General features: G+C 39.5%; 2 protein-coding genes across 4 annotated transcripts in view; one reads left to right on the top strand and one right to left on the bottom strand.

Annotated features, from left to right (window-relative positions):
- The window catches only part of LOC113522119 (coiled-coil domain-containing protein 186), a 23,054-nt gene extending 12,556 nt beyond the window's left edge, over positions 1 to 10,498 (top strand). The window contains exons 8-16 of one of the 2 annotated variants that reach the window (XM_052897891.1): positions 607 to 744; positions 2,288 to 2,389; positions 3,698 to 3,788; positions 4,749 to 4,843; positions 6,899 to 7,105; positions 8,392 to 8,412; positions 9,127 to 9,273; positions 9,908 to 10,021; positions 10,202 to 10,498. In XM_052897891.1, coding sequence (XP_052753851.1) covers positions 607 to 744; positions 2,288 to 2,389; positions 3,698 to 3,788; positions 4,749 to 4,843; positions 6,899 to 7,105; positions 8,392 to 8,412; positions 9,127 to 9,273; positions 9,908 to 9,979 — 873 coding nt within the window. In that variant the 3' untranslated portion in view covers positions 9,980 to 10,021; positions 10,202 to 10,498. The remainder of the gene's footprint in view (positions 1 to 606; positions 745 to 2,287; positions 2,390 to 3,697; positions 3,789 to 4,748; positions 4,844 to 6,898; positions 7,106 to 8,391; positions 8,413 to 9,126; positions 9,274 to 9,907; positions 10,022 to 10,201) is intronic. The other variant, XM_052897892.1, reaches the window with a different exon arrangement.
- Positions 10,499 to 14,146: 3,648 nt separating this feature from the next.
- LOC113510926 (DDB1- and CUL4-associated factor 1) overlaps positions 14,147 to 26,903 on the bottom strand; it is a 37,585-nt gene continuing 24,828 nt past the window's right edge. For both annotated transcript variants that reach the window (XM_052898302.1, XM_052898303.1), the window contains 14 exons: positions 26,095 to 26,289; positions 25,374 to 25,525; positions 23,931 to 24,152; positions 23,425 to 23,614; positions 22,450 to 22,569; positions 21,535 to 21,626; positions 20,810 to 21,006; positions 20,015 to 20,112; positions 19,437 to 19,514; positions 18,722 to 18,842; positions 17,434 to 17,591; positions 16,569 to 16,650; positions 15,031 to 15,206; positions 14,147 to 14,270 (listed from right to left, as the gene is read on the bottom strand). In XM_052898302.1, the coding sequence (XP_052754262.1) occupies positions 14,193 to 14,270; positions 15,031 to 15,206; positions 16,569 to 16,650; positions 17,434 to 17,591; positions 18,722 to 18,842; positions 19,437 to 19,514; positions 20,015 to 20,112; positions 20,810 to 21,006; positions 21,535 to 21,626; positions 22,450 to 22,569; positions 23,425 to 23,614; positions 23,931 to 24,152; positions 25,374 to 25,525; positions 26,095 to 26,289 (1,959 nt within the window). In that variant the 3' untranslated portion in view covers positions 14,147 to 14,192. The remainder of the gene's footprint in view (positions 14,271 to 15,030; positions 15,207 to 16,568; positions 16,651 to 17,433; positions 17,592 to 18,721; positions 18,843 to 19,436; positions 19,515 to 20,014; positions 20,113 to 20,809; positions 21,007 to 21,534; positions 21,627 to 22,449; positions 22,570 to 23,424; positions 23,615 to 23,930; positions 24,153 to 25,373; positions 25,526 to 26,094; positions 26,290 to 26,903) is intronic.

Genomic DNA, 26,903 nt, shown 5'->3' with positions numbered 1-26,903 from the left:
GCAGGTCTCTTCTCTCAAGATAGGGTGGATGGCGTGCGTGGTGGATGTACGCCCCGAAGCCCCTACCTCGCCCGTCCTCGCCATCTGGCGGGTGTAGAGAAGACTTTGATTGATTGATCCAGTGTCCATTATTAATCCGTAGCTAGTTCGATTGGAGTGAAACCGTTAAAATTCGATTCATCATCATCATATCTGTGTTTATTTTTATAGTATACTAGCGGTCCGGTACTTTTTTTTTATACTACTTAGAATGGCAAACAAGCTGACAGCCCACCTGATGGAAAGTGGTAACCGTCGTCTATAGACATAAGCAGTACCATGAACATAACAGAGTATACTGTTTCGCCCATGATACCCCCCATGCGTTGCCATTCCTGAGGACTCAGGTGTTATTCATCTGTACCCTGTAAATTCACTGCCATATCCCACCCTTCAAACCGAAACACAGCTATGCAAACACAACTGCTTCCCGGTAGAAACACGAATGGGACAGAGGTGTCCAAATAAACGACTTTTGTACAAAGTCTCCCTCTGGCCTCCTCTTTCTCCACACCTCTGTGTTGGCCGCTCGATGCTGGACTTATGTATTGCGTTGGCGGTCGCTAGGTGGCGGCGCTGGCGGCGGACAACTCTTCGCTGCGGGAGCGCGCGGCGGCGCTGCAAGCGGAGGAGGCCCGGCTGCAGGCCGCGCTCGCGGACGAGGTCGCCCGCCGCCACAGCGAGAACAAGCTGCTCGCCAGGAAGGTATTTCGCCATATATACCATACATACGAGGTCTGTCCGGAAAGTTCGTATAAAAGTGTTCTGGAATGCGAGAAAGAGGAGTGGGGAGGCCAGGTAAGCGCAGGACCCCTTCCTTATGTCCCTAACAATGCTTCAGTTCTGGTCTGACCGCCGTGCGGTGCGAACTGGCTTGTCACGCCATCTGTGAAGTTAGCTCTTAACGAAACCCCGTCGGCATGGAGCCCGCTTCCGTTGAAGAGCAGCGCGTCGTAATCAAGTTTCTCTCGAAACTCGGCAAGAATGGCCGTGAAATTTTTGCCGATCTCAGAACAGTTTATGGGGATGATGCTGTGAAGGAACCAACCGTCCACAAGTGGCTAAAAAGATTCAGAGAGGGCCGAGAAAGCATCAAGAATTCGTCCCTCCAGGCCAGACAGTTGATGGAAAATTCTACGTCGATGTGCTCAGACGCCTCAAAGCTCGTGTGGCACGAGTTCGTCCAGAATTGGCGCGAGAGGGGCGTTGGATTCTTCACCACGACAATGCCCCTGCCCACACCTCTCTTGTTGTCCGTGAGTTTTTGAGTAAAAATTCCATTACGGTGACCGAACACCCCCCTATTCGCCGGATTTGGCCCCGTGTGACTTCTTCTTGTTCCCAAAAACCAAATTGGTACTTCGGGGGCGGCATTTGGGGGACATAAATGAGATAAAAAAAGCTACGACGGGGCAGCTGAGAAACCTACAACCAGAGGACTTTCAAGGAGCCTTCTCACAGTGGAAACGGCGTTGGCACAAGTGCATTATGTCACAGGGGGAGTACTTTGAAGGGGATAAAATTGATTTACCTGAATAATTGTAAAATAAAATTTTTAAAAACTTTTATACGTACTTTCCGGACAAACCTCGTACATAAATACATAGATACGAGGGTCAAACTGAAAGTCCTTTGAAAATCGAAAACTGATTAAATTAGCAATTTATTCATAATTCTTCATTAATTAATTCATTAGTTCATATTTGAAAGCAAACGTTAGAACTCTTTGTACTCTCTACACTCTTCTTCGAAACCCCCAGTCTCCTAACTACTTAAGCAGCAAATTCCAGTGTCTTTTTGAAACTCACGATCGTAACCTTCGTTCCAGCAATACTCTCCAACTATCTATCTCCTCTTATCCCGTACTGGTTTCGCTTCAAATTCATTTCTCCTACATTCTTCACTACCGACTAAACTGTCTTTAAAAAAAGACGTTCACGCTCACTTTTTTACTTTATCCGAGCAGTAAGTGCTTTATATTATTCTCAATTTCGTGTATAATATAGTATATGTCATATATGTGTAAGTATATTTGTTATTCGTTTATATATGTAATTTTAGTATGTATGTATATCAATAATTACTAGTACCGCATTCGAGTATTCTGACACTTCCCTATGGTTGACTGGGAGAGAATGCTTTTAGCATTAAGTCCGCCATGTACACATATATTTGTACTAATGAATAAATAAATAAAAAAGCTGCTAAAGCTAGTCTGAGGATAATGTGTCATCTAATTGCTTTCCAGGTGGCCGAGTTAACAGAAGAGGTAGCAGAAGTAAGCAAGAAACTGGAATGGGAGAAGGGAGAGAACGGAGTTATTAAGAAGAAACATGCCAGTGCCATAAAAGTAACGTTACGTCCTGTACTCCCTACACACTTCCTACAAAAATATCAGCCGTGCTTGTCACTACAGAGATAATTAGCTCCTGCACATGTGACAATGCATGTGCAGAAGTGCACATGTGGTGTGCGTTACATACGCATGGAATAGTAACTCTGCCTGCGCTATCGTTATACGCTATTTTTTTATACAACTTAGAGTGGCAAACAAGCTGACGGTCCACCTGATAGAAAGTGGTAACCGTCGCCTATAGACATGAGCAGTACCATGGACATAACAGAGTATACTGTTTCGCCCATGATACCCCCCATGCGTTGCCATTCCTGAGGACTCAGGTGTAATTCCTCTATACCCTGTAAATTCACGCCATATCCCACCCTTCAAACCGAAACACAGCCATTCAAACACAACTGCTTCACGGTTGAAACACGAATGGGACAGAGGTACCCAAGTAAACGACTTGGACAAAGTCTCCCTCTGGTAAAAATGGTTATAGAAAGCTACCTCTATAATATAGGAAGCCATCGCTAACTTTTTTTTTTATACCACTGAGGTGGCAAACAAGCATACGGCCCACCTGATGGTAAGCGGTTACCGTAGCCTATGAACGCCTGCAATACCAGAGGCATTACGCGCGCGTTGCCGACCCTGAGGAAACTCCCTCTTGGGAAGTTTGGCCAGCAGTTGCCGCGCTTGGCAGGCGTGTTGACAATAGCAGTTAGGCTTTGGGGATGTTTTAAGTGTAAAAACATGAATAGGACAGAGACACCCAAGCAAACGACTTTTGTATAAAGTCTCCCACTGGTAAACGCTGACAGGGCATCAGTATTTTTTAACTTTGTACAAAAGTCGTTTGCTTGGGTACGTCTGTCCCATTCGTGTTTCAACCGTGAAGCAGTTGTGTTTGCATGACTGTGTTTCGATTCGAAGGGTGGGTTATGGCAGTGAATTTACAGGGGAATAACACCTGAGTCCTCAGGAATGGCAATGCATAGGGGGTATCATAGGCGAAACAGTATACTCTGTTATGTCCACGGTACTGCTCATGTTTATAGGCGACGGTTACCACTATCCATCAGGTGGGCCGTCAGCTTGTTTGCCATTCTAAGTTGTATAAAAAAAAAAACAAATTAGTAATATTGTTGGCTATATGGTTCCGGCATAGACTAGGCCACCCCTTTCTTTCCCGTGAGCTTGAACTACATGGAATCTTTATATATAATCATATTTTTGCTCCTCGGTCCACAGTCAAGCAATATTCTGCAGAACTATCACGGGTTTTCTCTCTAATCAGTTTTTATTTTCTCTTTATAGGAATTGAACCGAGAGTTACAACGTGCTTTGAAGCGCTGCGAGCAGCTGGAAGCGAAGTTGCCGCCGCCCGACGCGCCCTCCACAAGAACAGGTAGACTCTATTGATTTTTGGATGGACGGATGTTTGTTACTCTTTCACATAAGAGCTAATGAACGAATTTGAATAAAATGTAATAATAATAATATATTTATTTATTTATTTATTATTATTATATTACTTTGTTATATCACTGGGCTGGGCTTATATACGTATTATATGGGCATATATATACCAGAGGGAGACTTTGTACAAAAGTCGATTGCTTGGGTACCTCTGTCCAATTCGTGTTTCAACCGTAAAGCAGTTGTGTTTGCATGGCTGTGTTTCGGTTTGAAGGGTGGGATATGGCGTGAATTTACTGGGTACAGAGGAATAACACCTGAGTCCGCAGGAATGGCAACGCATGGGGAGTATCATGGGCGAAACAGTATACTCTGTTATGTTCATGGTACTGCTCATGTCTATAGGCGACGGTTACCACTTTACATCAGGTGGGCCGTCAGCTTGTTTGCCATTCTAAGTTGTATAAAAAAAAATATGCTTTTTACCAGAGAGGGAGACTTTGTACAAAAGTCGATTGCTTGAGTGAGTACCTCTGTCCCATTCGTGTTTCAACCGTGAAGCAGCTGTGTTTGCTTTTTTTTTTGTTTTTTTTTTTGTTTTTATATTTATTATAAAAATCGTATTTTTTCGAACTCTGTCAATTCAGTAATTTAATTTATAAATAACTGCTTTTTTTTTCATGGAACATAATTATAAGTTTTTTTTTTTACAGTTACTAATTGCTTTTAAATTTATCATTACTAGCTTCTACCCGCGATTTAGTCCATTTGGCCAGGATAAGAATAGCCTATATCCTTCTCCAATCCATACAGTATGTATATACCAAATTTCATAAAGATTGGTTAAGCCGTTAAGGCGCTATAAGGTAACAGACAAACACACTCACTTTCACATTTATAATATTAATAATGATTACCTTTGTAGCTTAGTAAAAACATACTGTCACAGGTTCAGTGTCGTCACTGAGTAGCGGCGAGAACGCGCCGGCAGTTCCTGAGGATCGCCTGCACGATACACAGACGGACGGACTGCCCGACATTCAGGTATGTGTTTATTATTTATTTGTTCATTAAAATAATTATAACATTATGACGGTAGAAACGAAACCAATTTTAAAAACCTAGTGCTTACATACAAAACTATACTGACGGTATTGGAAAAGTTAGTATAAATACTAAAATATTGCATGCCATTGTTTTAGTACATAACATATTATAAGTGGGGGAAAGGGATTGTTAGTAATGGAGACTGAGAATCCCATTGCTAGCAATATACCCAACCAGGTTGACCTCCTCGCGGTTTCTCTTGGAAACTATCATGGTTAATTCCTGATGAATTCATCATGATGGGCTAACTGGCCTGTTTTCATTCTCATCGATCACCCTTCACTGGTGCTCCGCCAGCGTATCCCGTTAGCGCAGGCGGGGTTACCATACCATTTTCACCCATAAAAAAAAACATATTATAAGTAGCATCTATATACTATATTTTTCAGCGAATAAATAATTATTATATTTAACTAGTCACCCGCCCCGGCTTCGCACGAGGGAAATGCTAAAAAATGTGTTTATTTACGATATCAGTGGGAGACTTTGTACAAAAGTCGTTTGCTTGGCCACCTCTGTCTCATTCGTGTTTCTACCGTGAAGCAGTTGTGTTTGCATGGCTGTGTTCCGGTTTGAAGGGTGGGATATGGCGTTAATTTACTGGGTACAGAGGAATAACACTTGAGTCCTCAGGAATGGCAACGCATGGGGGTATCATGGGCGAAACAGTGTACTCTGTTATGTCCATGGTACAGGCGACCGTTACCACTGTCCATAAGGTGGACCGTCAGTTTCTTCACTATTCTAAGTTCCAAAAAAAGAGTTGACAGTTTATATTTTTGGTCTTACAGATAAAACATTCAAGTTTATTCAATAAAATGCTTCCTAAGGTTGGATTTGTTTTTGAAATATCATCTTTATTTGTACTAGTGTTGGGTTTAGTTTTTGATGTAGTTTCAAGTAATACAGTAACATCATTTCAGCCGTTAACTGTCCACTACTGGACATAAGCCTTTCTCATAAGGAGAGCTTTGCCAGTAGTTGCCACGCTTGGCAGTCTGATTGGCAACTGCAGTTAAGCTTTTAGAGATGTTTTAAGAGGGACGCTGCTACCCATCCCTCGATCATTACGTTCCCTTAGTTACCTCTTACGAGACCCACGGGAAAGGTAGACGTGTCCTATTCTATGCTAGGACCACACGGACTAGAAATAGAGTGTCATAGTAGAATTATATTTATATTTTTTTTTGTTTACAAATATATAGTAGAAATTGGTGGTTTTTTAAAAAACAGCGGACAATATTTTTATAATATTTAATTTTTCTCTTAACTCACTTGTACATTATATAGTTTCTGTTGGAAAAGGAGGAACCATAGACAAGAGAGTACACACTGTCTTAAAAAAAAATACAAGAGTTGCCATCTATGAATAACATTAATAATGTTTTTGGACCTTTAGTGAAACACACTTAATACTCCAACAGAAGTAACAAATTTTAAAACATTTGCTCGGAAGGTCTTTTTTTTTTGAAACAGTTGAAATTTGTTAATTAAATTTTAGTATATATTCAAATTAATATCGTTTCATTTCCTATTTGAGAGCTGCTCTCTTGTCAGTGGAGCTCTTGCCACACACTACACTACTACTCTACTTTACAAAGAGTTGTACACTGATTCATGCGAGCAAAGCCGCATGATTTAGCTCAGTGTTTCCCAACCTTTTTTGTGCCATGCCCCACTTGAACATTTCTAAAATTTTTATGCCCCCATACATAATTTTTCCCAAAAAAGTTTACATTACGACTCTAATCGCCCAGTTGATATTTTGATAACATTTTAAATTTACTTTTTTCTTCTTAAATTTGGCACCGATATCTATTCGTAGCATTGCGTTTAAATGGCCCAGAGCAAGAGGGTTAAAATCGCTTCTAGTCCATTTTTTAATCCCCCCCCCCCCTCCTTAACTATCAAATTGCCCCCTTGTGGAGTATGGACCCCACGTTGGGAAACACCGATTTAACTAATATTTATGTATACATATCACGTGCACAGGTCCGTGAACCAGACAGACAGACACTGATCGAGCGGATCGTGTCGTTGCAACGCGCGGCCGCCCGGCGTGCGGAACGCTGCGAGTTCCTAGAGGAGCACTCGCGGCAGCTCACGGCCGAGTTACGAACCAAGTCGCGACTGCTGCGCCATCTGCTGTGCTCGCTGCCCGCCGGCACTGTCACTTCCGACCGCAGCGATATGAACAAGGTACGGTATAATCTGTATTCAATGTCCTTCTGTACCGTAGCGATATAAATAACAACAGTACAATACACTTGCTGTCATTATTGTCGCTTTTGATCGCAGCAATATTAACGAAATACGGTATAGTCTGTGTTCAATGTCTTTCCATACCGTAGCGATATAAATAACAACAGTACAATACACTTGCTGTCATTATTGTCGCTTTTGATCGCAGCGATATTAACAAGACATGGTATAGTCTGTGTTCAATATCTTTCAATACCGTAGCGATATAAATAACAACACTACAATACACTTGCTGTCATTATTGTCACTAAACCGCAGCATTATTAACAAAATATGGTATAGTCTGTGTTCAATGTCCTTCCATACCGTAGCGATATAAATAACAACACTACAATACACTTGCTGTCATTATTGTCGCTTTTGATCGCAGCGATATTAACAAGATACGGTATAGTCTGTGTTCAATATCTTTCCATACCGTAGCGATATAAATAACAACAGGTACGATACACTCGCTGTCATTATTGTCGCTTTTAATCGCAGCATTATTAACAAAATACGGTATAGTCTGTGTTCAATGTCCTTCCATACCGTAGCGATATAAATAACAACAGGTACAATACACTTGCTGTCATTATTGTCACTTTAGACTGTGGTGATATTTATTTATTTTAGACAGTTTGCGGTCTATTTTTCTTAGTAACAGTACTTAAAAACTATGTTAATACTTAAGTACTAATAATGATCTAGTCCTTTCGGCAAGCATTCTCACTAGAGGACTGTCTAATTCCATACCGCAGCGATATAACTACGTCAGTTTGAAACCGCTTTGTACAATTCTTAATTTATCTGAAATGATATACTTATATAGTGATTCCATAGAAATTTTACCAAAATCGATTCAATAGTTTAGTTTAAAAAATAAAATAACTGGGTTGTCCACATTTGAAGTCGGTTTTTTTTGTGGAAAACAATTTTAATACCAGTTGATCGCATTCATAAGTCGTATTGTTCCTGTTTTCGCTCAGTATTGTGTGGTTATATGTGTTATTATATATATATATATATATATATATATATATATATATATATATATATATATATATATTACATATGTATATATCGTCATAGTCGTAGAATAATGACGGATCTTTATACGTAATATTTGTCAGATCCGTCAGTATTCTACGACTATGACGATATATCTATTTTCCTCTATTTACGTCTAGAATGTGGCTAGGTATAGCTAATGTTTTGTTCTAAATTTCATGCTGCTAATTCAGCCAATACCAAAATTAACTAAGGTAAGGTGTTAATTTTAACAGGACCCTTTAAGATTTGTTGATGTAAAAAAGAACAGACTCAACCTTTATGGTTGGGGGGGAAAGGGATTGTTAGTAATGGAGACAGAGAATCCCATTGCTAGCAATATACCTAACCAGGTCGACCTCCTCGCGGTTCCCCCTGGAAACTATCATGGTTAGTTCCTGATGAATTCATCATGATGGGCTAACTGGCCTGTTTTCATTCTCATCTATCACCCTTCACTGGTGCTCCGCCAGCGTATCCCGTTAGCGCAGGCGGGGTTACCATACCATTTTCATCCAATAGAAAAAAACCCCATTACTAACAATCCCTTCCCCCCGGCAGTTAACGGCTGATATGATGATGATGATGATGATGATATAATAGGTATATTATTGCATAATTCACGTTTTAGTTCGCTAGCAGAGCATTTTTTAAATAATCAATCAAAAATATTAGAAAATGTTCTATTGTTCGTTTAATTATTTATTTATTTTTTATTGTACACAAAAAATTACAACATTTAATATATATATATATATATATATATATATATATATATATATATATATATATATATATATATATAAAATAAAGATGTACAACAGGCGAGCTTAACTCTATAAGAGTTCTCTTCCAGCAAACCCTGAGTGGAAAGGAGCATTAATTACCAGCGGGCAGTGTGCGTACAATAATAGAAGGAAACATTACAGAAGGAGATAGCCCGACTGGGCGGCGGTGCTATGGCGGCGGTGTGGGGCGGGGCCACGGACGGTATGACCCTGGAGCTGTCCCTGGAGATGAACCGTCGCCTGCAGGCCGTGCTGGAAGACACGCTGCTCAAGAACATCACACTCAAAGTAATGTAGATTATATAATGCAGCCTTTTCGTAGGTGATAACGCCCCCTTGTGGGCGCTGCAGGCCAAAAGGGGGCGGTAAGAGACCCAGGAAAACATGGGGGTGTTGTGTAGAGGCTTGGGGGGTGACTTGTTGATCTTGAAGTAATAGTGGGTTTTAAGTAGGTGACAAAATGGGGGAGCTAAAAAATAATTTATTCTCAAAGTGGGCAGTAGACAAAATAAGTTTGAGAACCCCTGTTTTAAAGTGTTCGTCACAATTGAAGTCGATTCTGTTTTTTTTTTTTTATGCAACTTAGAATGGCAAACAAGCTGACGGCCCACCTGGTGGAAAGTGGTAACCGTCGCCTATAGACATGAGCAGTACCATGGACATAACAGAGTATACTGTTTTGCCCATGATACCCCCCCATACGATGCCAATCCTGACGACTCAGGTGTTATTCCTCTGTACCCTGTAAATTCACTGCACTATTCCACCCTTCAAACCGAAACACAGCAATGCCAACACAACTGCTTCACGGTTGAAACACGAATGGGACAGAGGTGTTCAAGCAATCGACTTTTGTACAAAGTCTCCCTCTGGTGCCATAATCTTAAATTATTATATATTAAATTTTAAATTCTGTTTTCAGGAAAACATGGACACACTGGGCGCAGAGATTTCAAGGTTAAAAGAACACAAGACTAATACAGAAACCAAATAAAGTTATGTTAACATAATTAAATGTTTATTTAAAAATAAAATTCATCATCATCATCCGGGTCTTCTTACCCGCCTTAATAGTGTAGGCGGGTGAGGTGGGGGTCTCGGGGTAAACCCCTTTACCCCGGCTGCATCTCCGGAGGCCACTACCTCCGGGTCACTGGGTTTTGAGCCGGCATACACTGGTGGTCTGTGTATGCCGGCGTGGTGTAAAAATAAAATTATATGACAGTCACAAAAACCTACATAGATGTCGCCCTAAGGTGTTTAATTACAGTATTTATCCGCTAGAGCAATTTTGTATTACGTTTTGGCGCTACTAGTGTATGAGATGGAATGAATGTGCTACCGGGTGCTCTTTTTCCTTTAGCGGAATTGTTTAAACAAAACTGAATCTGATGTTATTAACCAAATTTGTTTATTTAGTTATCTTTAAATGTCCCAGTACCTATTCAATTATACAAAGACATGTAGATACCTAAGCAATTATATATATATATATATATATATATATATATATATATATATATATATATATATATATATATATCTATCAGCCGTTAATTGCCCACTGCTGAACATAGCCTTCCCCCCTGGGGGGTTTTGTCAGCACTTGTCAAGCTAGTTATGTATGTATATATATTTTCATATATACATACATATATATATATATATATGTATATAAATAAGTGTCTCTCATATATCTTGATCTAACATACATATTCCTATGTTCAAGCAACTTCATAAAGAAGGCTATTAAATTACACGACTGCCCAAAAAAAAGAGTGTATCATTATATTTCACTTTTTGGCATGAAACAACAAAAAAAAAATGTTTTTAAACCTCCTTTTTAAAGTCGGTTGAAAAGGATCTACATATAGTTTATATACATGTCCTAATATGTACTTCCAGTAAAGTTTATAAAGAATTGAATTAAACGATTGTGTATAGTATTGTAGTTCTATGTTATATAACAATTAGGTTCATATTGGCCTGTCATTGTCTAATATGTATATATAGTGGGATTGTGTCATATATTATGTTTACAAGCCAATATGAACCTTATTATTGATGTGCTATGAATGTTTTTTGGTTGCTATTTAGGATACGCGTATTGTACATATACAATGTGCATCGTTTGTATTGTTTTTCTCATCAATATTCTATGTATATATGTTTATTTAAGTCTAAATTACAATTGTAATATTTCAAGTAAATAAACATGTACATTTGTACATACAAATGCATGGATAACAAGTTTATAGAATTACACTAACTTCTTAAACTGAGGGTAACTTTTAACTCTTGCCGGGCCCTCTGACGGGTTTGGTCTGCCACTGCTTAAAACATAGCACTTGCTTTATATTATATAATCCGCCCAGTTCAATAGGCTATTTGCTTGGGAAGGGATTGTTATGCGGACTACCTGTCCCATTGCAAGCAATATGCCCTGTCAGGTCGACCTCCACGTGGTCCCCCCCTGGAAACCATCGTGCTGGATTCTGTATGTATCCATCACATCACGATGGACTAACCGACTTGCTTTTTCATTCTGCCAGTGCATACCGTTAGCGCAGGCGGGGTTACCATACCATTATCATTAATAAAAAAAATAGGTTATTTGAGGCGAGGGTATAATATTATCGAAGTAGTACATTCAATTTTATTTTTTTGATGGGTGAAAATGGTATGGTAACCCCGCCTGCGCTAACGGGATACACAGCCGGAGCACCAGTGAAGGGTGATAGATGAGAATGAAAACAGGCCAGTTAGCCCATCATTCATTCATCATGATGAATTCATCAGGAATTAATCATGATAGTTTCCAGGGGGAACAGCGAGGATGTCGACCTGGTTGGGTATATTGCTAGCAATAGGATTCTCAGTCTCCATTACTAACAATCCCTTTCCCCCCAGTACATTCATATTGGCGGATTATATAAAATAAGTCTTACTATTTGATTCGCAAATTGGGAACTTTCACCCCCCTGGGGATTGTTATGTAGACGTTGGTAAAGTGGTTTAATGTTACAATTGTTATACCAATAAATTATATGAATTAAATATCAGTAATTAGTAAAAATAAATATGACTATTAAAATATAATACTTATTAATTATATATATATATATATATATATATATATATATATATATATATATATATATATATATATATATATATATATATATATATATATATATATATATATATATATATATATATATATATATATATATATATATATATATATATATAGGTAACGCGCGTTCATGCACTGTTGTAAATATTTTTTCAATCGATTTCAAAAAAGTAAAATTACAACGCATTTTTTCTTTATTTGTATTGCCGTAAAATAAATAAATAAATTGCTAAAAAGGTTTTTGTACCATTTAATTGTATGTATGTAATTGTGTATTGTTGTATTTGTCCGTGTTTTTAAAATGGCAAATTAAAGAAAAAAAAAACATAATTTTAATGAGACAAACGCATCGTCCCTCGTTTAATAAATTTTCAATATATAATTTTTCATTTATAAATTTTTTTTTGTATTTATATATTTATACACATTACTGTGTAGTGATAATCATTGTGTAGATCGTTGATAATAGAAATTAACTGTCCAATTGTTAACAATAAACTATCTCAGATCGACCTCCACGCGGTCACCCCTGGACACCATGAACTTGTCACGATGATGTCGTCTACATGATGGAGAGGAGTAATTATAAACAGTTTGACTGGAGGCACGAAACTCTGTTATTTAGTTATAATAAAATGAAATGGTAACCAAATTGTGTTGAAATTGTCAAATTAACACTTTTTAATTAGTAATTTAATTACTAATTAACTAACTATTAAATAAATTGATTTTAAATTTATACTTCTATTGAATATCAGCAAATTGACCTTAGCCCATCAGCAAATTGACTTTAGCCCATCATGACGATCGAGTCAAATGTCCGTTTGTTTACATTTTTTATTAAATAGTTCATGTGCATGAACGCGCGGTCATACATACATACACATTATTGATGTATAAATAAGAGAATATACATATTTGTTGTACACTGGGGAGTTTAGGTCCACGACGACGGCAGTTATGTTATACGAAATATATTTTGAGCATTGATCTGTTATTTTTTTTTTGTGATCCTATTCTCAATTTGAAATTCTTGTACACTTTTTTTTTATACAACTTAGAATGGCAAACGAGCTGACGGCCCACCTGATGGAAAGTGGTAACCATCGCCTATAAACATGAGCAGTACCATGTACATACTGTTTCGTCCATGATACCCACAATGTGTTGCCATTCCTGAGGACTCAGGTGTTATTCCTCTGTACCCAGTAAATTCACGCCATATCCCACCCTTCAAACCGAAACAGCCATGCAACCACAGCTGCTTCACGGTTGAAACACGAATGGGACAGAGGTACCCAAACAACATACTTTTTAAGTTCAATGACGAATAACGAACAATCATAATTTTTCACGCGCCATAATGTTCCCTCGTTTTTTTTTTTTTTTTCAATAAACGGCTTTCTATTTGCAAGCCAGTTCGAAATTTAAATAAAACCTTTTACTAGTTACCTCCTTGGTAGCCATGTTTCGAAGTAAAAGGTCATTCCATTTTTAAATTATAGGAAAGATATGAGTTTACATAGTAATTTAACTGGCCGCAAAACAACAGATATGGATTTTCATACAACTTTTGCCGGCCGCTGCCCGCATGTACCTGGACAGTACGGCAATTTTGATTTATCTCGTAGAAGATTGTCAAAATAATGCTCACATTCCCAAGCATGTTTGAGAAAAATCTTTTTATACAACTTAGCTTCAGCTTGTTTGCCATTCTATGTTGTATAAAAAAAAAATCTTGTATCAGCCGTTATCTATTACCTGCTGAGCATATTCTCCCTCATAAGGAGGGTTTTGCCAGTAGTTGCCACGCTTGGCAGGCGGTTGGCAACCGCAGTAAGGTTTTTGCAGACGTTTTAAGAGGGACGCTGCTGCCCATCCCTCGCCCTCCCTTAGTCGCTTCTTACGACACCCACGCAACACGAAAGGGTGGCCTATTCTGTACCGGGGCCTACACGGCATACTTTATCGTCCATTACAAAAGAATCCTATAGTTTAGGAGGTGTGTACAATAAAACAAACACGCCAACTGCTCAACACGTGTATTCACATATAGGGTGCCGGTAGCCGCTCAGTCCAGCTCGAACTGTATCAGGTCGCCAATGTCGATGTCTCCGTCACTGTCGCTGCTCTGTGCTCGCTCGGCCGCCTGCCAACCATACATAGATAGATAGATACTCTTTATTGTTTAAAAAAAAATCCTAATTTAAGAGCTGCTTTCTTGTTGGTGGAGCTCTTGCCACTCACTACGATTTGCAGCAAGTCCCTTCACCTCTTGATACGACACGACACCAACTCCTTCCTTGATCTGCCTGATGTAACTATGTCTCGGTCTCCCTCTCCCCCTCCTTCCTTCTATCTTACCTTATATTATAATGTTCTAACTAAACTTATAGATACAAAATATATAAATACGTAAATACTACATATTTTTTATGATAAAATAAAAACTGTAAATCATATGGTTGCCTCCTTTCTTCTTATGCAAATATAAGTAGTTAAAAGAGGACGAAAGATACACCATCAGTTGCTATTTTTCTCAATTCATAGCAGGCTAGTGTATAGAAAATGTTTGATATGTCAATTATTTGTCAATGACAAATTGTACATTACTAGATTATATATTCGGCACAGTTTATGTAGAAAGTATGCAAGCAGGTTGTATCTGAATTTGGTAGGGTTTTTTTTTTGATCGATGATAATGGAATGGTAACCCCGCCTGCGCTAACGGTATACACTGGCGGGGCACCAGTGAGGGATGATAGATGAGGATGAAAACACAGGTTAATTAGTCCATCGTGACGAATTCAACGATAAATTAGTCACAATGGTTTCCAAAAGGAAACCGCGGAGGTCGACCTGATGACCTGAACGACTAGTACATTAGTAATCCCAGCGGTGGGCCTCACCCGTCGCCGCGAGCGGAGTCGTCGTCGGCGAGCGCGTGCTCGCTGCTGGTGCGGGGCGGGCGCGGCGGCCGCGGGCGGGTCGTCCCGTTCCACTTCCTGCCCATCGCGCGAGGACTCCCCTGAACTGCCGCCGTCTACGAGGCCCCTCACCGCGTTGCGGAGCAAACTTGCCGCCACTGTAATCGATACGGTAACAGATTATCTTTATAAAATGTTTTTTTTTTTTATGGATGAAAATGGAATGATAACCACCCCGGCTGCGCTAACGGGATACGCTGGCGGAGCACCAGTGAAGGGTGATAGATGAGAATGAAAACAGACCAGTTAGCCCATCATGATGAATTCATCAGGAATTAACCATGATAGTTTCCAGGGGGAACCGCGAGGAGGTCGACCTGGTTGAGTATATTGCTAGCAATTGGATTCTCAGTCTCCATTACTAACAATCCCTTCCCCCTCAATATAAGTGTTTGTTCAACATTTTATGAAGGGGGAAAGGGATTGTTAGTAATGGAGACTAAAAATCCAATTGCTAGCAATAAACCCTATCAGGTCGACCTCCACGCGTTCACCATTGTTAATTCTTATCAATTTTATCATGATGTGCCAACTGACCCGTTTTATTTTTTGTTTTTGGTTAATACATTAGTAAATCTGTAAAACTCATCAAAAATATGTAGAGATCTAAGTATATAAAATTCTCGTGTCACGGTGTTTGTCACCAAACTACTGCGAAACGGCTTTACCGATTTTTATGAAATTTTGTGTGCATATTGTGTAGGTCTGAGAATCGGCCAACATCTATTTTTCATACCCCTCAATGGTAAGGGTGACCCCCCACCCCTAAATTTTTTTAATTTTTTTTTTATTTTTATTTTATTATGATTAAGCATTGAAACATATATACAACCTAAAATTTTCACAGTTTTACGATCAATTCCTGTTTTTTAACCGCGATTTTTAAATTCCGCAATATGGTTGCAAGATGACAATCGAATATAATAATTATAGTGTGAGAAATTTTCATGTATATTTCTAGAAATAATGTATATGGTAAAACAACGTTTGCCGAGTCAGCTAGTATTTTTTTATAAATAAATACATAATTGTGACACGGCGACACTATTGTGTATTATTAGTTACAATTAGTGTTATATAGTTGCCTTGTATTTGTGTAGTCCACGGAGATGGGACACTGGTGACTTGTGACACAGGTTCCTCTAAACTTACCGCAAGCACCAGTCTCTCACAAAACTGGTATTCATATCAAATTGCACCTCAAGTTGTCAATTTATACTACCTTTTGTGAAGGTGAAAATAAACCATTAATTCATTCATTCATACATACATACATATCTGTCACGCCTGTCTCCCATTAGGGTAGGCAGAAACAATGGAACGCCAAATGCATTCATTCACTTCGTTACAAACGCTCTTAAATAGAAATAGTAATAGCAATAAATAAATGAATAAATGAATAAATTTGTAATAAATCTCCACTGCGATTTATTTTAAACAATTAAACAAGATATACTCACGATCCTCGTCGTTATCCGATCCCGAGTCGGAACCGTCGTCGTTCTCGGAACCGCCGGCCATCTCCTCCTCCTCATCCTCCTCCTGGAATGACGAGGAATCATGAAGATAGATAGATAGATAGATAGAGACTTTATTTCCTCCAAAAGATTACAGTAGTAAACTTTTTTTTTATGCCACTGAGGTGGCAAACAAGCATACGGCTCACCTGATGGTAAGCGGTTACCGTAGCCTATGAACACCTGCAATACCAGAAGTATTACGCGCGTTGCCTAGCCTGAAAAAACCTCTTTACGCCTTTTTTGAAGAACCCAACATAAGAGAGTATATTGTTTCACCCATGATACTCGCCACGCGATGCCGTTCCTGAGGACTCGGGTGTTATTCCTCTGTACCCTGTAAATCCACTGCCATATCCCACCATTCAAACCGAAACGCAGCCATGCAAACACAACTGCTTCACGGTTGAAACACGAATGGGATTTCTTCCACGCACAACCACTCTTTGGAATCAACTTCCAGCAGCAGTATTTGCGTACCGATACGACAACATAACCTTCAAGAAAAGAGCATATTCCTTTTTAAAAGGCCGACAGCACACTTGCAATGCCTTTGGTGTTACGGGCGTCTATAGGCGACGGTATATATATATATATATATATATATATATATATATATATATATATATATATATATATATAATATATATATATATATATATATATATATATATATATATATATATATATATATATATATATATATATATATATATATATATATATATATATATATATATATATATATATATATATATATATATATATATATATATATATATATATATATATAGCCGAGCGTACTGACCGCATCGTCGTCGTGGTCCCGCTTGCGGCCGACGTCGTACACTTTGACGCACGACTCCTGCACCTGGTCGATGTCGCCCACGTTCTCGACCAGCGCGATCTGCGTACCCCACGGGGACACGCCCAGCGAGTATATGTTCCGCTTCACCTCTATCGTCGCTGTGTACGTGTAGACAAACATATATTATTACTATGAATTATACCACCGTCATCATGTTCCTACCCGTACCCCAATATACAATTGCTTACGGTAGAAACACGAGTGGAACAATAGTACCCATCGCCACCAATCTCAGCCATTATCCGTCCACTGCTGGACATAGGCACCCCCCGTAGACTGTCACAACGGTCCTGAACCACCTGCATCCACTGACTCCCTGCAATGTATATGAAGTCGTCACTCCGTCTAGTGGGGGTCGTCTTACACTGCGTTTGCCAGTACGGGGTCGCCGACAACTTTTCCCTATATATAGCACCCATGGATACATTAATATAATACTTTTAATATCCCGTCAGTGAGAACTAACCTAATTCAGTACGCCCCCTTAACTCGCGCACTACAGATTTCACTACCATCACTACATAGTATAAATCATAGCCGATTTCCATCTGTCCGTCTCTACGTATGTTTAGAACTTTTTTTTTAATAGATAGAGTAATTCAAGAGCAATCTTTATATGTATAATACATGCATAATATTGTAGAGAAACACTGATAATTTTTGAGGTATTCTAATGTGATTTTGTAAATAAGCTCATTTTTTTGCGTTTAAGTTTAGGTTGTTTTAAGTTGCAAACGCTGGCTGAACCCTATGAGATAGATAAAAATAATGTACTACAGTATATGCCTAAAGGTCTACAAAAAAAAGCCCGCGATGGTATATGTCTATCTCTTAGGGATAAACCCCAATAAGCATTTTTTATCCTGTACTTTTTACGAGAAATAATGGCTCATTTACGAAGCGATTTTTAGCAATACAGCATTAATCCTCATCCAATTATGTACCTTAAATACATTGTCCATTTAATATAGATCAATATGGCCCTTTATAGAATGTAATTTAAATTAATATTTTCGAAGATATTACAGTATTCAAATGCAGGGACATAGCGGTTACGGCGGTATCGGCCGGGGGGCCGGCGGTGCTATTTACCCTTAGTATTGTACCCGTGCGAAGCCGGGACGGATTGCTAGTTTATATTAAATGCATTGCAGGGAGTCAGTGGATGCAGGTGACTCGGGACCGTTCTTTAGCAGGGGGGGGGGGGGGAGGGAGGCTTGTCACTCACCGATGCTGGAGTAGTCGAATGCGTCGAGGGTCTTGAAGCTGGTGTCGAACTGGCTGCGCTCCTCCGCGTCGCGGTCCGAGCACAGCGCGTACAGCGCCGTGTGACTAGGGTTGAACGTCACCTGAGCAAATATACGTACATTACCCACATTGTAATCTTAGATTATATGGATAGAGCATCGAACCTCAAAAACGGGTCAACTTTTGTCAGCTAATTGTCAAATTAGCTGACATTTTTTTTTATACAACTTAGAATGGCAAACAAGCTGACGGTCCACCTGATGGAAAGTGGTAACCGTCGCCTATAGACATGTGCAGTACCATGGACATAACAGAGTATACTGTTTCGCCCATGATACCTCCCCATGCGTTGCCATTCCTGAGGACTCAGGTGTTATTCCTCTGTATCCAGTAAATTCACGCCAAACATGACATGTAGCACAAGTGAAGGAAAATATCCGAAAATCGTAAATTTGTAATTTTCACAAATAAAAACTTTTTAAACTTGATGATTTTGTCGGGAACCCTCATTGCGCGAGTCCGACTCGCACTTGACCGACTTTTTTTGTTATTAGTTTCAGTTATTTTTTAACCCCTGTGCGGTTGCTGTCATATATTTGGTCAGATTAAAGTTCATTTCTTTCTTCTTTCTTTTGTAAATATTTACAATAATTGTAGATTATCTTTTAATTTGTTAAGAGAGTGTGTGTTCTCACCTCAGATTTGTCCAGCGTTGGGACCGTTCGCAACAGGTGGAAGGTACGTAAGTCCCATACCTCGGTATTTGATATCACCTGGAAATGATAATAATAATAATGTAATAACACTGTAATTAGATGATACATGTACATGGCAGATATTAAAGGAAACTTAATATGACAAAAACTCCCAAGGTAAAAAAAACAAAATGCAAAAGCCCCCTTATGGGAAAGACATATGTTAAGCAATAGACAGCTAACTGACGATATGATAATGTTTTTTTTTTTATACACCTTAAAATAGCAAACAAAGCCTTACTGGATAAAAGTTTTCGTTTTTTTATTTTTTTTTTATTTAGAGGTATTTATCCTATAAGGATATGTCAGCCTCATCGTACCATAATTTTCAAAAAAATACCTCACACACTTAAAACATTGATACATAAATAAATAATACATAATATATTAGTAGTCCATTTTGATAAAGGGAATTATTGATACAAAAATATAGTAATTAAAGGTTTTGCCATTCCGGAGTGTGGAACGGCGAGTGTATTTGAAAATAAACTGGACAAAAGATTAGATGAAGACCTCACCTCCAGCCCGTTGGGGTGGAAGACGCCGCTGTGGGTTTGATTCAGCTTGTCGAACTTGTGTATCTCTTTGCCAGTATTCACGTCCCATAGCACGCCGTCTGTTAAATGAATGAAAAGAATACAAAAAAATAAAAACAATTCAATTGGGACCAAACCATTCATTTTGATTTAAAAAAATAAAGTAATAAACAGATTTTGAAAAAAATTTTACTGGTCCAAATTGTGAGTTTTTTTATACAACTTAGAATGGCAAACGAGCTGACGGCCCACCTGATTGAAAGTTGTAACCGTCGCCTATACACATGAGCAGTACCATGGACATAACAGAGTATATATACCGTTTCGCTCATAATACCCCCCATGCGTTGCCATTCCTGAGGACTCAGGTGTTATTCCTCTGTACCCAGTAAATTGACTGCTATATCCCGCCCTTCAAACCGAAACACAGCCATGCAAACATAACTGCTTCACGGTTGAAACACGAGTGGGAATATACATATCAATGAAATTATAATTATTTTGGCTGAAGTTGTTAAGAAGGCGTGAATTTACTGGGTACAGAGGAATAACACCCGAGTCCTCAGGAATGGCAACGCATGGGGGGTATTATGGTCGAAACAGTATACTCTGTTATGTCCACGGTACTGCTCATGTCTATAGGCGACGGTTATCACTTTCCATCAGGTGGGCCGTCAGCTTGTTTGCCATTCTAAGTTGTATAAAAAAAGTGATCTCTTCCAGGCAACTTTATTATCAGTATATGTTTTTTTCCATCTTAGACCCCTCTGATCGTACCTGAAAGCACCAGTTCGTCGGTGGGGTTGAAGGTGGCCCGATTCTTCGCGTACTGGTTGCTGATGGACGGCGTGAGAGTCATCAGCTCGCGGCCAGTCAGCGTGTCGAATATGGTCGCTGTTTCGCCCTTGGTGCCTATGATCCTGTCGTCCGACATCTTGGAGAATTCCACGTACTCCTCGTTATCTAGTTGGAATCTGGAATAAAATTGTATTATAATAAGGCTGGCCATTGTTTTCTATTTTTTTTAATATAGGAGGCAAACATACATGCGGCTCACCTAATGGTGAGCGTTTACCATCGCCTATAGACATCCGCGACATCAGAGAAATTGCAAGCATGTTCGGAAGGAATAAATTATTTTCATGAAGGTTTCAGTTTTGTTTTTTATTTCTAATATTAGTATAAATTACATATTTAAAAATTATTAAATTTTACAGCTGACAATGTAGGTCCCGGAATAGAATAGGCCACTTCTTTGTTTCCCATGGGTGTCGTAAGCGGCGACTAAGGGAGGGCGTGGGATGGACGGCAGCGTCCCTCTTAAAACATCACCAAAGCCTAACTGCGGTTGCCAACCCGTCTGCCAAGCGTAGCAACTACTGCCGAAACTTCTCTTTTGGGGAAAGGCTTCTGTTCAGCAGTGGACAGTAGACAGTGGATATGACGCCGGTTGTCAGTGGTACCATAAACAAAAACTTGTAAAAAATATTGCTCATACATACAGTTGTTCAAAGTCCTTCATGCTGAATAAAGCTGAGAAGGGCCGCCACGTGGTCGGTGTCGACGCTAGCAGGAGTAGACCGTCTCTGCTTGCCTGCAACATCGTAAACATATACAATATAAAAAAAAAATATTAACTAGCTTTTACCCACCACTTCGTACGGATTTTGGAAGAATGTAATAATATATATATATATATATATATATATATATATATATATATATATATATATATATATATATATATATATATATATATGCCACTTAGAATGTCAAACAAGCAGACGGCCCACCTGATAGAAAGTGGTAACCGTCGCCTATAGACATGAGCAGTACCATGGACAAAACAGAGTATACTGTTTCGCCCATGATACCCCCATACGTGGCTATTCCTGCATATTCAAGTGCTGTATGCCTCCACAGAATATACGAGATTTAAATTTAAACCAAACTGATCACTGACTAAACAAACATCAAGTAATTACTGAGCAAACAACTCCCAAGTGATCACCGACTAACTAAACAACACCCAACTGATCTCCATGTGTCATTATTCGCATGTGATATTTATACGGCGTTACTTCTCATTATCTAAAGGATCTTCTAGTGATTACTAAATAAACAACTCCCAAGTGATCACCAACTAACAGAATAATCCCCAACTGATCATCATGTATATGACATATGTACATTACCTGTACATAACATATATACAATGTTACTAATCACTAAGTAAACAACCCTCGAGTGATTACTAAATAAACAACTCCCAAGTGATCACCAACTAACTGAATAATCCCTGACTGATCTCTATATATAATATATACTAACTAAACAACCCACAAGTGATCACCGACTAAACAACTCGACTGATCACCAACTAAACAACCCCCATACTGATCACTGTGTGCCATTACCTGCATGTGACTTATATACGACTCGTGCACTTGGTACGAGTTCTCCTCGACGCCGGTGAACAGGTTAAACACGCGGATGTCGCCCGACGACGTCGCCGCGAGCAGTTGCTGCTGCGTCGGCTGCAATTGTGCATGCACGTTTATATTTATTTTTTTCTATAATGTGCAAAATTATGACAAAAAAGTACGGTAGGGCGGGAGCAGTGGGGAGATTGTTAGTAACGGGCTCTACTGCTAGTAATGTACTCTAACAGATCGACCTCCACATGGTCTCCCCTGGAAATCATCGTGGTTGATTGATGATGAATTCGTCACGATAATCTACTGTTACTGACCACTTGGCGACCAATATTTGTTATAAATGCGGAAGTTTGTAGGGTTATTTGTTACTTTATCAAACAAAAACTATTGAATGTATTTAAATGAAATTTGGTACACTTATTTATATCCTAATTTAAAACATAGGATACATACTTTACGAGTATATATTCACGTGGACGAAGCCGCGGGCATAGGCGTATTTGGGTGAGAGCCTGGGGTTCCTGGCCTGGTGCAGCTCTAAAATCGTCTGATTCACCAGGTACCCCAGGATTCGAGCAGAGGTTTTTAGCTATGTACATGACATCTCTGTAAATTATTGATGCCCTCTAATTCTTCTCTTTCCGCGTCTAGGGAAGGTAGATAAAGTTTTGTTGGAGAAATCAGTTCAAGGTACAATAGGACTGATATACCTGAAGAAGGTAAAAGCCCTTAAAATAATAATAAAAAAAAAAATGTCTGAATAATGTGCCTTTCTAAGGGGCCAAACTCGCCTGGAAATAATCTTAAATACGCCAATAGCCACGGGATACAACTAGTGTTATAAAAGAGTGACAGGAAGTTGACAGATGTGTGTGTGCTGACGGCTTTTATGTAAAAATTGCCTCTGTGGTCCTTCGAGCCGGACATAAACGTACAGAACAAAATAAATCTTACATGGAATATGGTGTGCGTGAAGTATGCATCGTCGTCCTGTAGACGCAGCGTCCTAGCCGGTGCAAAGTGTCCGTGTACGTAGCGTGAGTTCGCCCGCGCGCCACCTACCGAGCTGCCCAGCTCTCGTCGAACTACGCGAGCGCATAAGTTGGCTTCAACGCCGCTTCGAGGTTCCGGACACTTGTGTGGCCTGTACCAAAAATAACACTAAATACCATAGACGAATACATTTGCGTTTTATATTTTTTTTTCGGGAAAAAGTATTAGATTCTTTTTACATGAAAAAAAAACTGTATTAAATTGCGAACAGACATGAGATGATAACTAAACCATTTAGCATGCAAATTTTTTTATTAATAAATTTTTATGGCAAGAAAGCGGATTTCTCGTAGAGCACGAGCTAGTTTCACAGGTACTCCGTGAAGATGGAGTGGAGGATGACCTTATAGGGGCCAAAGGTTCATAATCAGCAGCCATTAATTACAATATAAGGTAATGTTACATACTGGAACAAGTTGAACTGCGGGCAGGTGACGACGGGGTTCTTGCAGAGCGCGTGCTGGTTGTACAGGTACTCGGTGATGATGGAGTGGAGCGTGACCCGGTGGGGGCTGGCCACGGGCTCGCCGCCGGCCCCCATCAGCTGCTTCTGCAGCGACCGCTTGTGTTCCAACGCGCGTTCGCACGGAGACGGCGACGATATCATTGGTGAGTTTTGGGCCACCTTCCTGTGGAAGTTCACAATTTCACACATCATATCTTCAATCTATCTAGATAATCTATAACACTATACGTATTGAAAATTGTTTTAACAAATCATGTTATGTTGGTGCAATAAAGTGTTAAATAAATAAAAAAAAAAATAATCTCTTCCCAATGGCACGTTTAGGTATTATTATGAATATAGTACTCTATTAAACATTTTTGATTGGAGACTTGGCAATTTATTAATAGCAATTTGCCTGCCAAGTGTGGCAACTTTTGGTAATATCCCTCATTCAATATCAACTGTCAGGTTTCAACTTTTGAACCTAGGCCTTTCCAATAAGGGAGTTTTTGCTTTTATGAACGGTACATAGAGCTCAAGACTGGTTGATGAGCCCGCCCGTAGACAACACAAGAAGTTAGCGGAAATTAGATTTTATGGAGTGTACATAGAGCTCAAGACTGGTCAACGAGCCCGCCTGTAGACAACATGGGATTTTAGTGGAAATTGGAATTTATGAACAGTAAATACAGCTCAAGACTGGTTGATGAGCCCGCCTGTAGACAACACAGGATGTTAGTGGAAATTGGACTTTATGGATTGTACATAGAGCTCAAGATTGATCAACGAGCCCGGCTGTAGACAACACGGAATTTTAGTGGAAATTAGAATTTATGAACAGTACATAGAGCTCAAGATTGGTTGACAAGTTCACCCGTAGACAACACAGGAAGTTAGTGGAAATTAGACTTTATGGATGCCACATAAAGCTCAAGATTGATCAACGACCCCGGCTGTAGACAAAAAGTTCTCAGTTGAAATTGCATTTTAAACTAAGCAATAGATAAAAAAAAAATTACTATTCAAAAATGATTATAACTAAGTTTCATCAGGGGGGAAAGGGATTGTTAGTAATGGAGACTGAGAATCCCATTGCTAGCAATATACCCAACCAGGTCGACCTCCTCGCGGTTCTCCCTGGAAGCTATGATGGTTAATTCCTGATGAATTCATCATGATGGGCTAACTGGCCTGTTTTCATTCTCATCTATCACCCTTCACTGGTGCCCCGCCAGCATAGCCCGTTAGCGCAGGCGGGGTTACCATACCATTTTCACCCAACAAAAAAAAAACTAAGTTTCATCATTTCAGCCATTATTCGTCCACTGCTGGACATAAGCCTTCCTCATAGATAATTAAGTTTACTTGAATAAAAGTGTTTTTATTTATTTATTCCTCTTACCTTATTTTAATAACAGGCGGCAGTGGGTTATCATCCGTGTGCGAGTTGTTGTGGGCGTTGTGAGCGTTGTGGGCGAGTGGGTGGTGTGAGTTGAGCTCGGCCGCGTCTCGATGTATGGAGCTACAGCTGCTTGTCCGAGAGATCAGGCGCGGCTGTGCGAAGTAAACACATAGATATAGCATTTTTATGCAACTTAGAATGGCAAACAAGCTGACGGTCCACCTGATGGAAAGTGGTAACCGTCGCCTATAGACATGAGCTGTACTATGGACATAACAGAGTATACTGTTTCGCCCACACCTCTTGATGCGTTGTCATTCCTGAGGACTCAAGTGTTATTCCTCTGTACCCAGTAAATTCACTGCCATAGTCCACCCTGGAAACTGAAACACAGCCATGCAAACACAACTGCTTCACGGTAGAAACACGAATGGGACAGAGCTGCCCAAGCAAACGACTTTTGTACAAACTCTCCCTCTGATGTAGCATAAACTACATTCTTTTTATTTAGAATCTATAGCATCATAATATGTTTTAGACACTTTTCTTTGTGACACTGGTGTTTCCCTTGTATCTAAGTAGTGTAGTATAATCGCTCACTGGTGCCCCGCCAGTGTTTAACGATAGCGCAGACGGGGTTACCGTATTATTATCATCCATTAAAAAAAAATTGCAGTGAGTGCGTGCGTGCGTGCGTGCGTGTGCATGCGTGCGTGCGTACCCGCAGCGGCGTGGAGGGCGTGTAGACGGGCGGCGGCGGCGGCGGCGGCGGGTGCGCGGCGGGCGGCGGCAGCCCCGCCTCGCGCTGCAGCGTGCTGGCGCTCTCCAGCAGCCCGCGGCTGGCCAGGTGCTCGCCCACCAGCTGCAGCAGCTGCCGCTCGTTGTAGTTGATGCGCGTCTGCGCCACCACGTTAGCCTGGGTACAAGAAATAATTCTTGTTAGAAACATTTACATTGGTAGCCTACAATTTTATTGTATTTTGTTAAGAGTGGGACTGGCTGAAAACCAGCGCTGTGCAGCTGTTCACATTGCGCTGTGACACTCACAGCATCAGCTGAGTCGATTCCTTTTGCCTAGTGTGGGGACACTTCTTGTATATGTATTTTTTATATTTTCTATTGTGATTGTGTATTTACTAGCAATAATTGTTTTCTATTCTATTCTAAATAAAATAAAAATAATAAATATTTTATGTTATGTCAAGCAATTTGACCACAACAGAATATCAGTGTTTTGCTCTTTTGAGGGGCAAAACAATAAAATGAGTTGTGACCATTTTGTGTTACTATGGCATAACGCGAGAAGAAAAAAAATTTTTTTTTTTGTATGTGCATTAGTTTAAGTCCTTTTACTGTGTATGCCTATATATGTCTGTTGTTATTTGTATGCTGTAGGTAATGCAAATTCATTATAATAATTTATCAATTTTACAAACATATAGATAGATAGATACTTATTACCAGTTTCCTTTAAAAGATTACAAAATTTGTTTCTTAAAAAAAAAATCGCTAACTTTAATTATAATAAAA

Source organism: Galleria mellonella, unplaced genomic scaffold, assembly GCF_026898425.1.
Source record: "Galleria mellonella isolate WM207_F2 unplaced genomic scaffold, CSIRO_AGI_GalMel_v1 utg121, whole genome shotgun sequence".
Taxonomy (NCBI): domain Eukaryota; kingdom Metazoa; phylum Arthropoda; class Insecta; order Lepidoptera; family Pyralidae; genus Galleria; species Galleria mellonella.
Note: the sequence above shows the minus strand (reverse complement) of the source record. Positions and strands in the feature narration are given on the sequence as shown.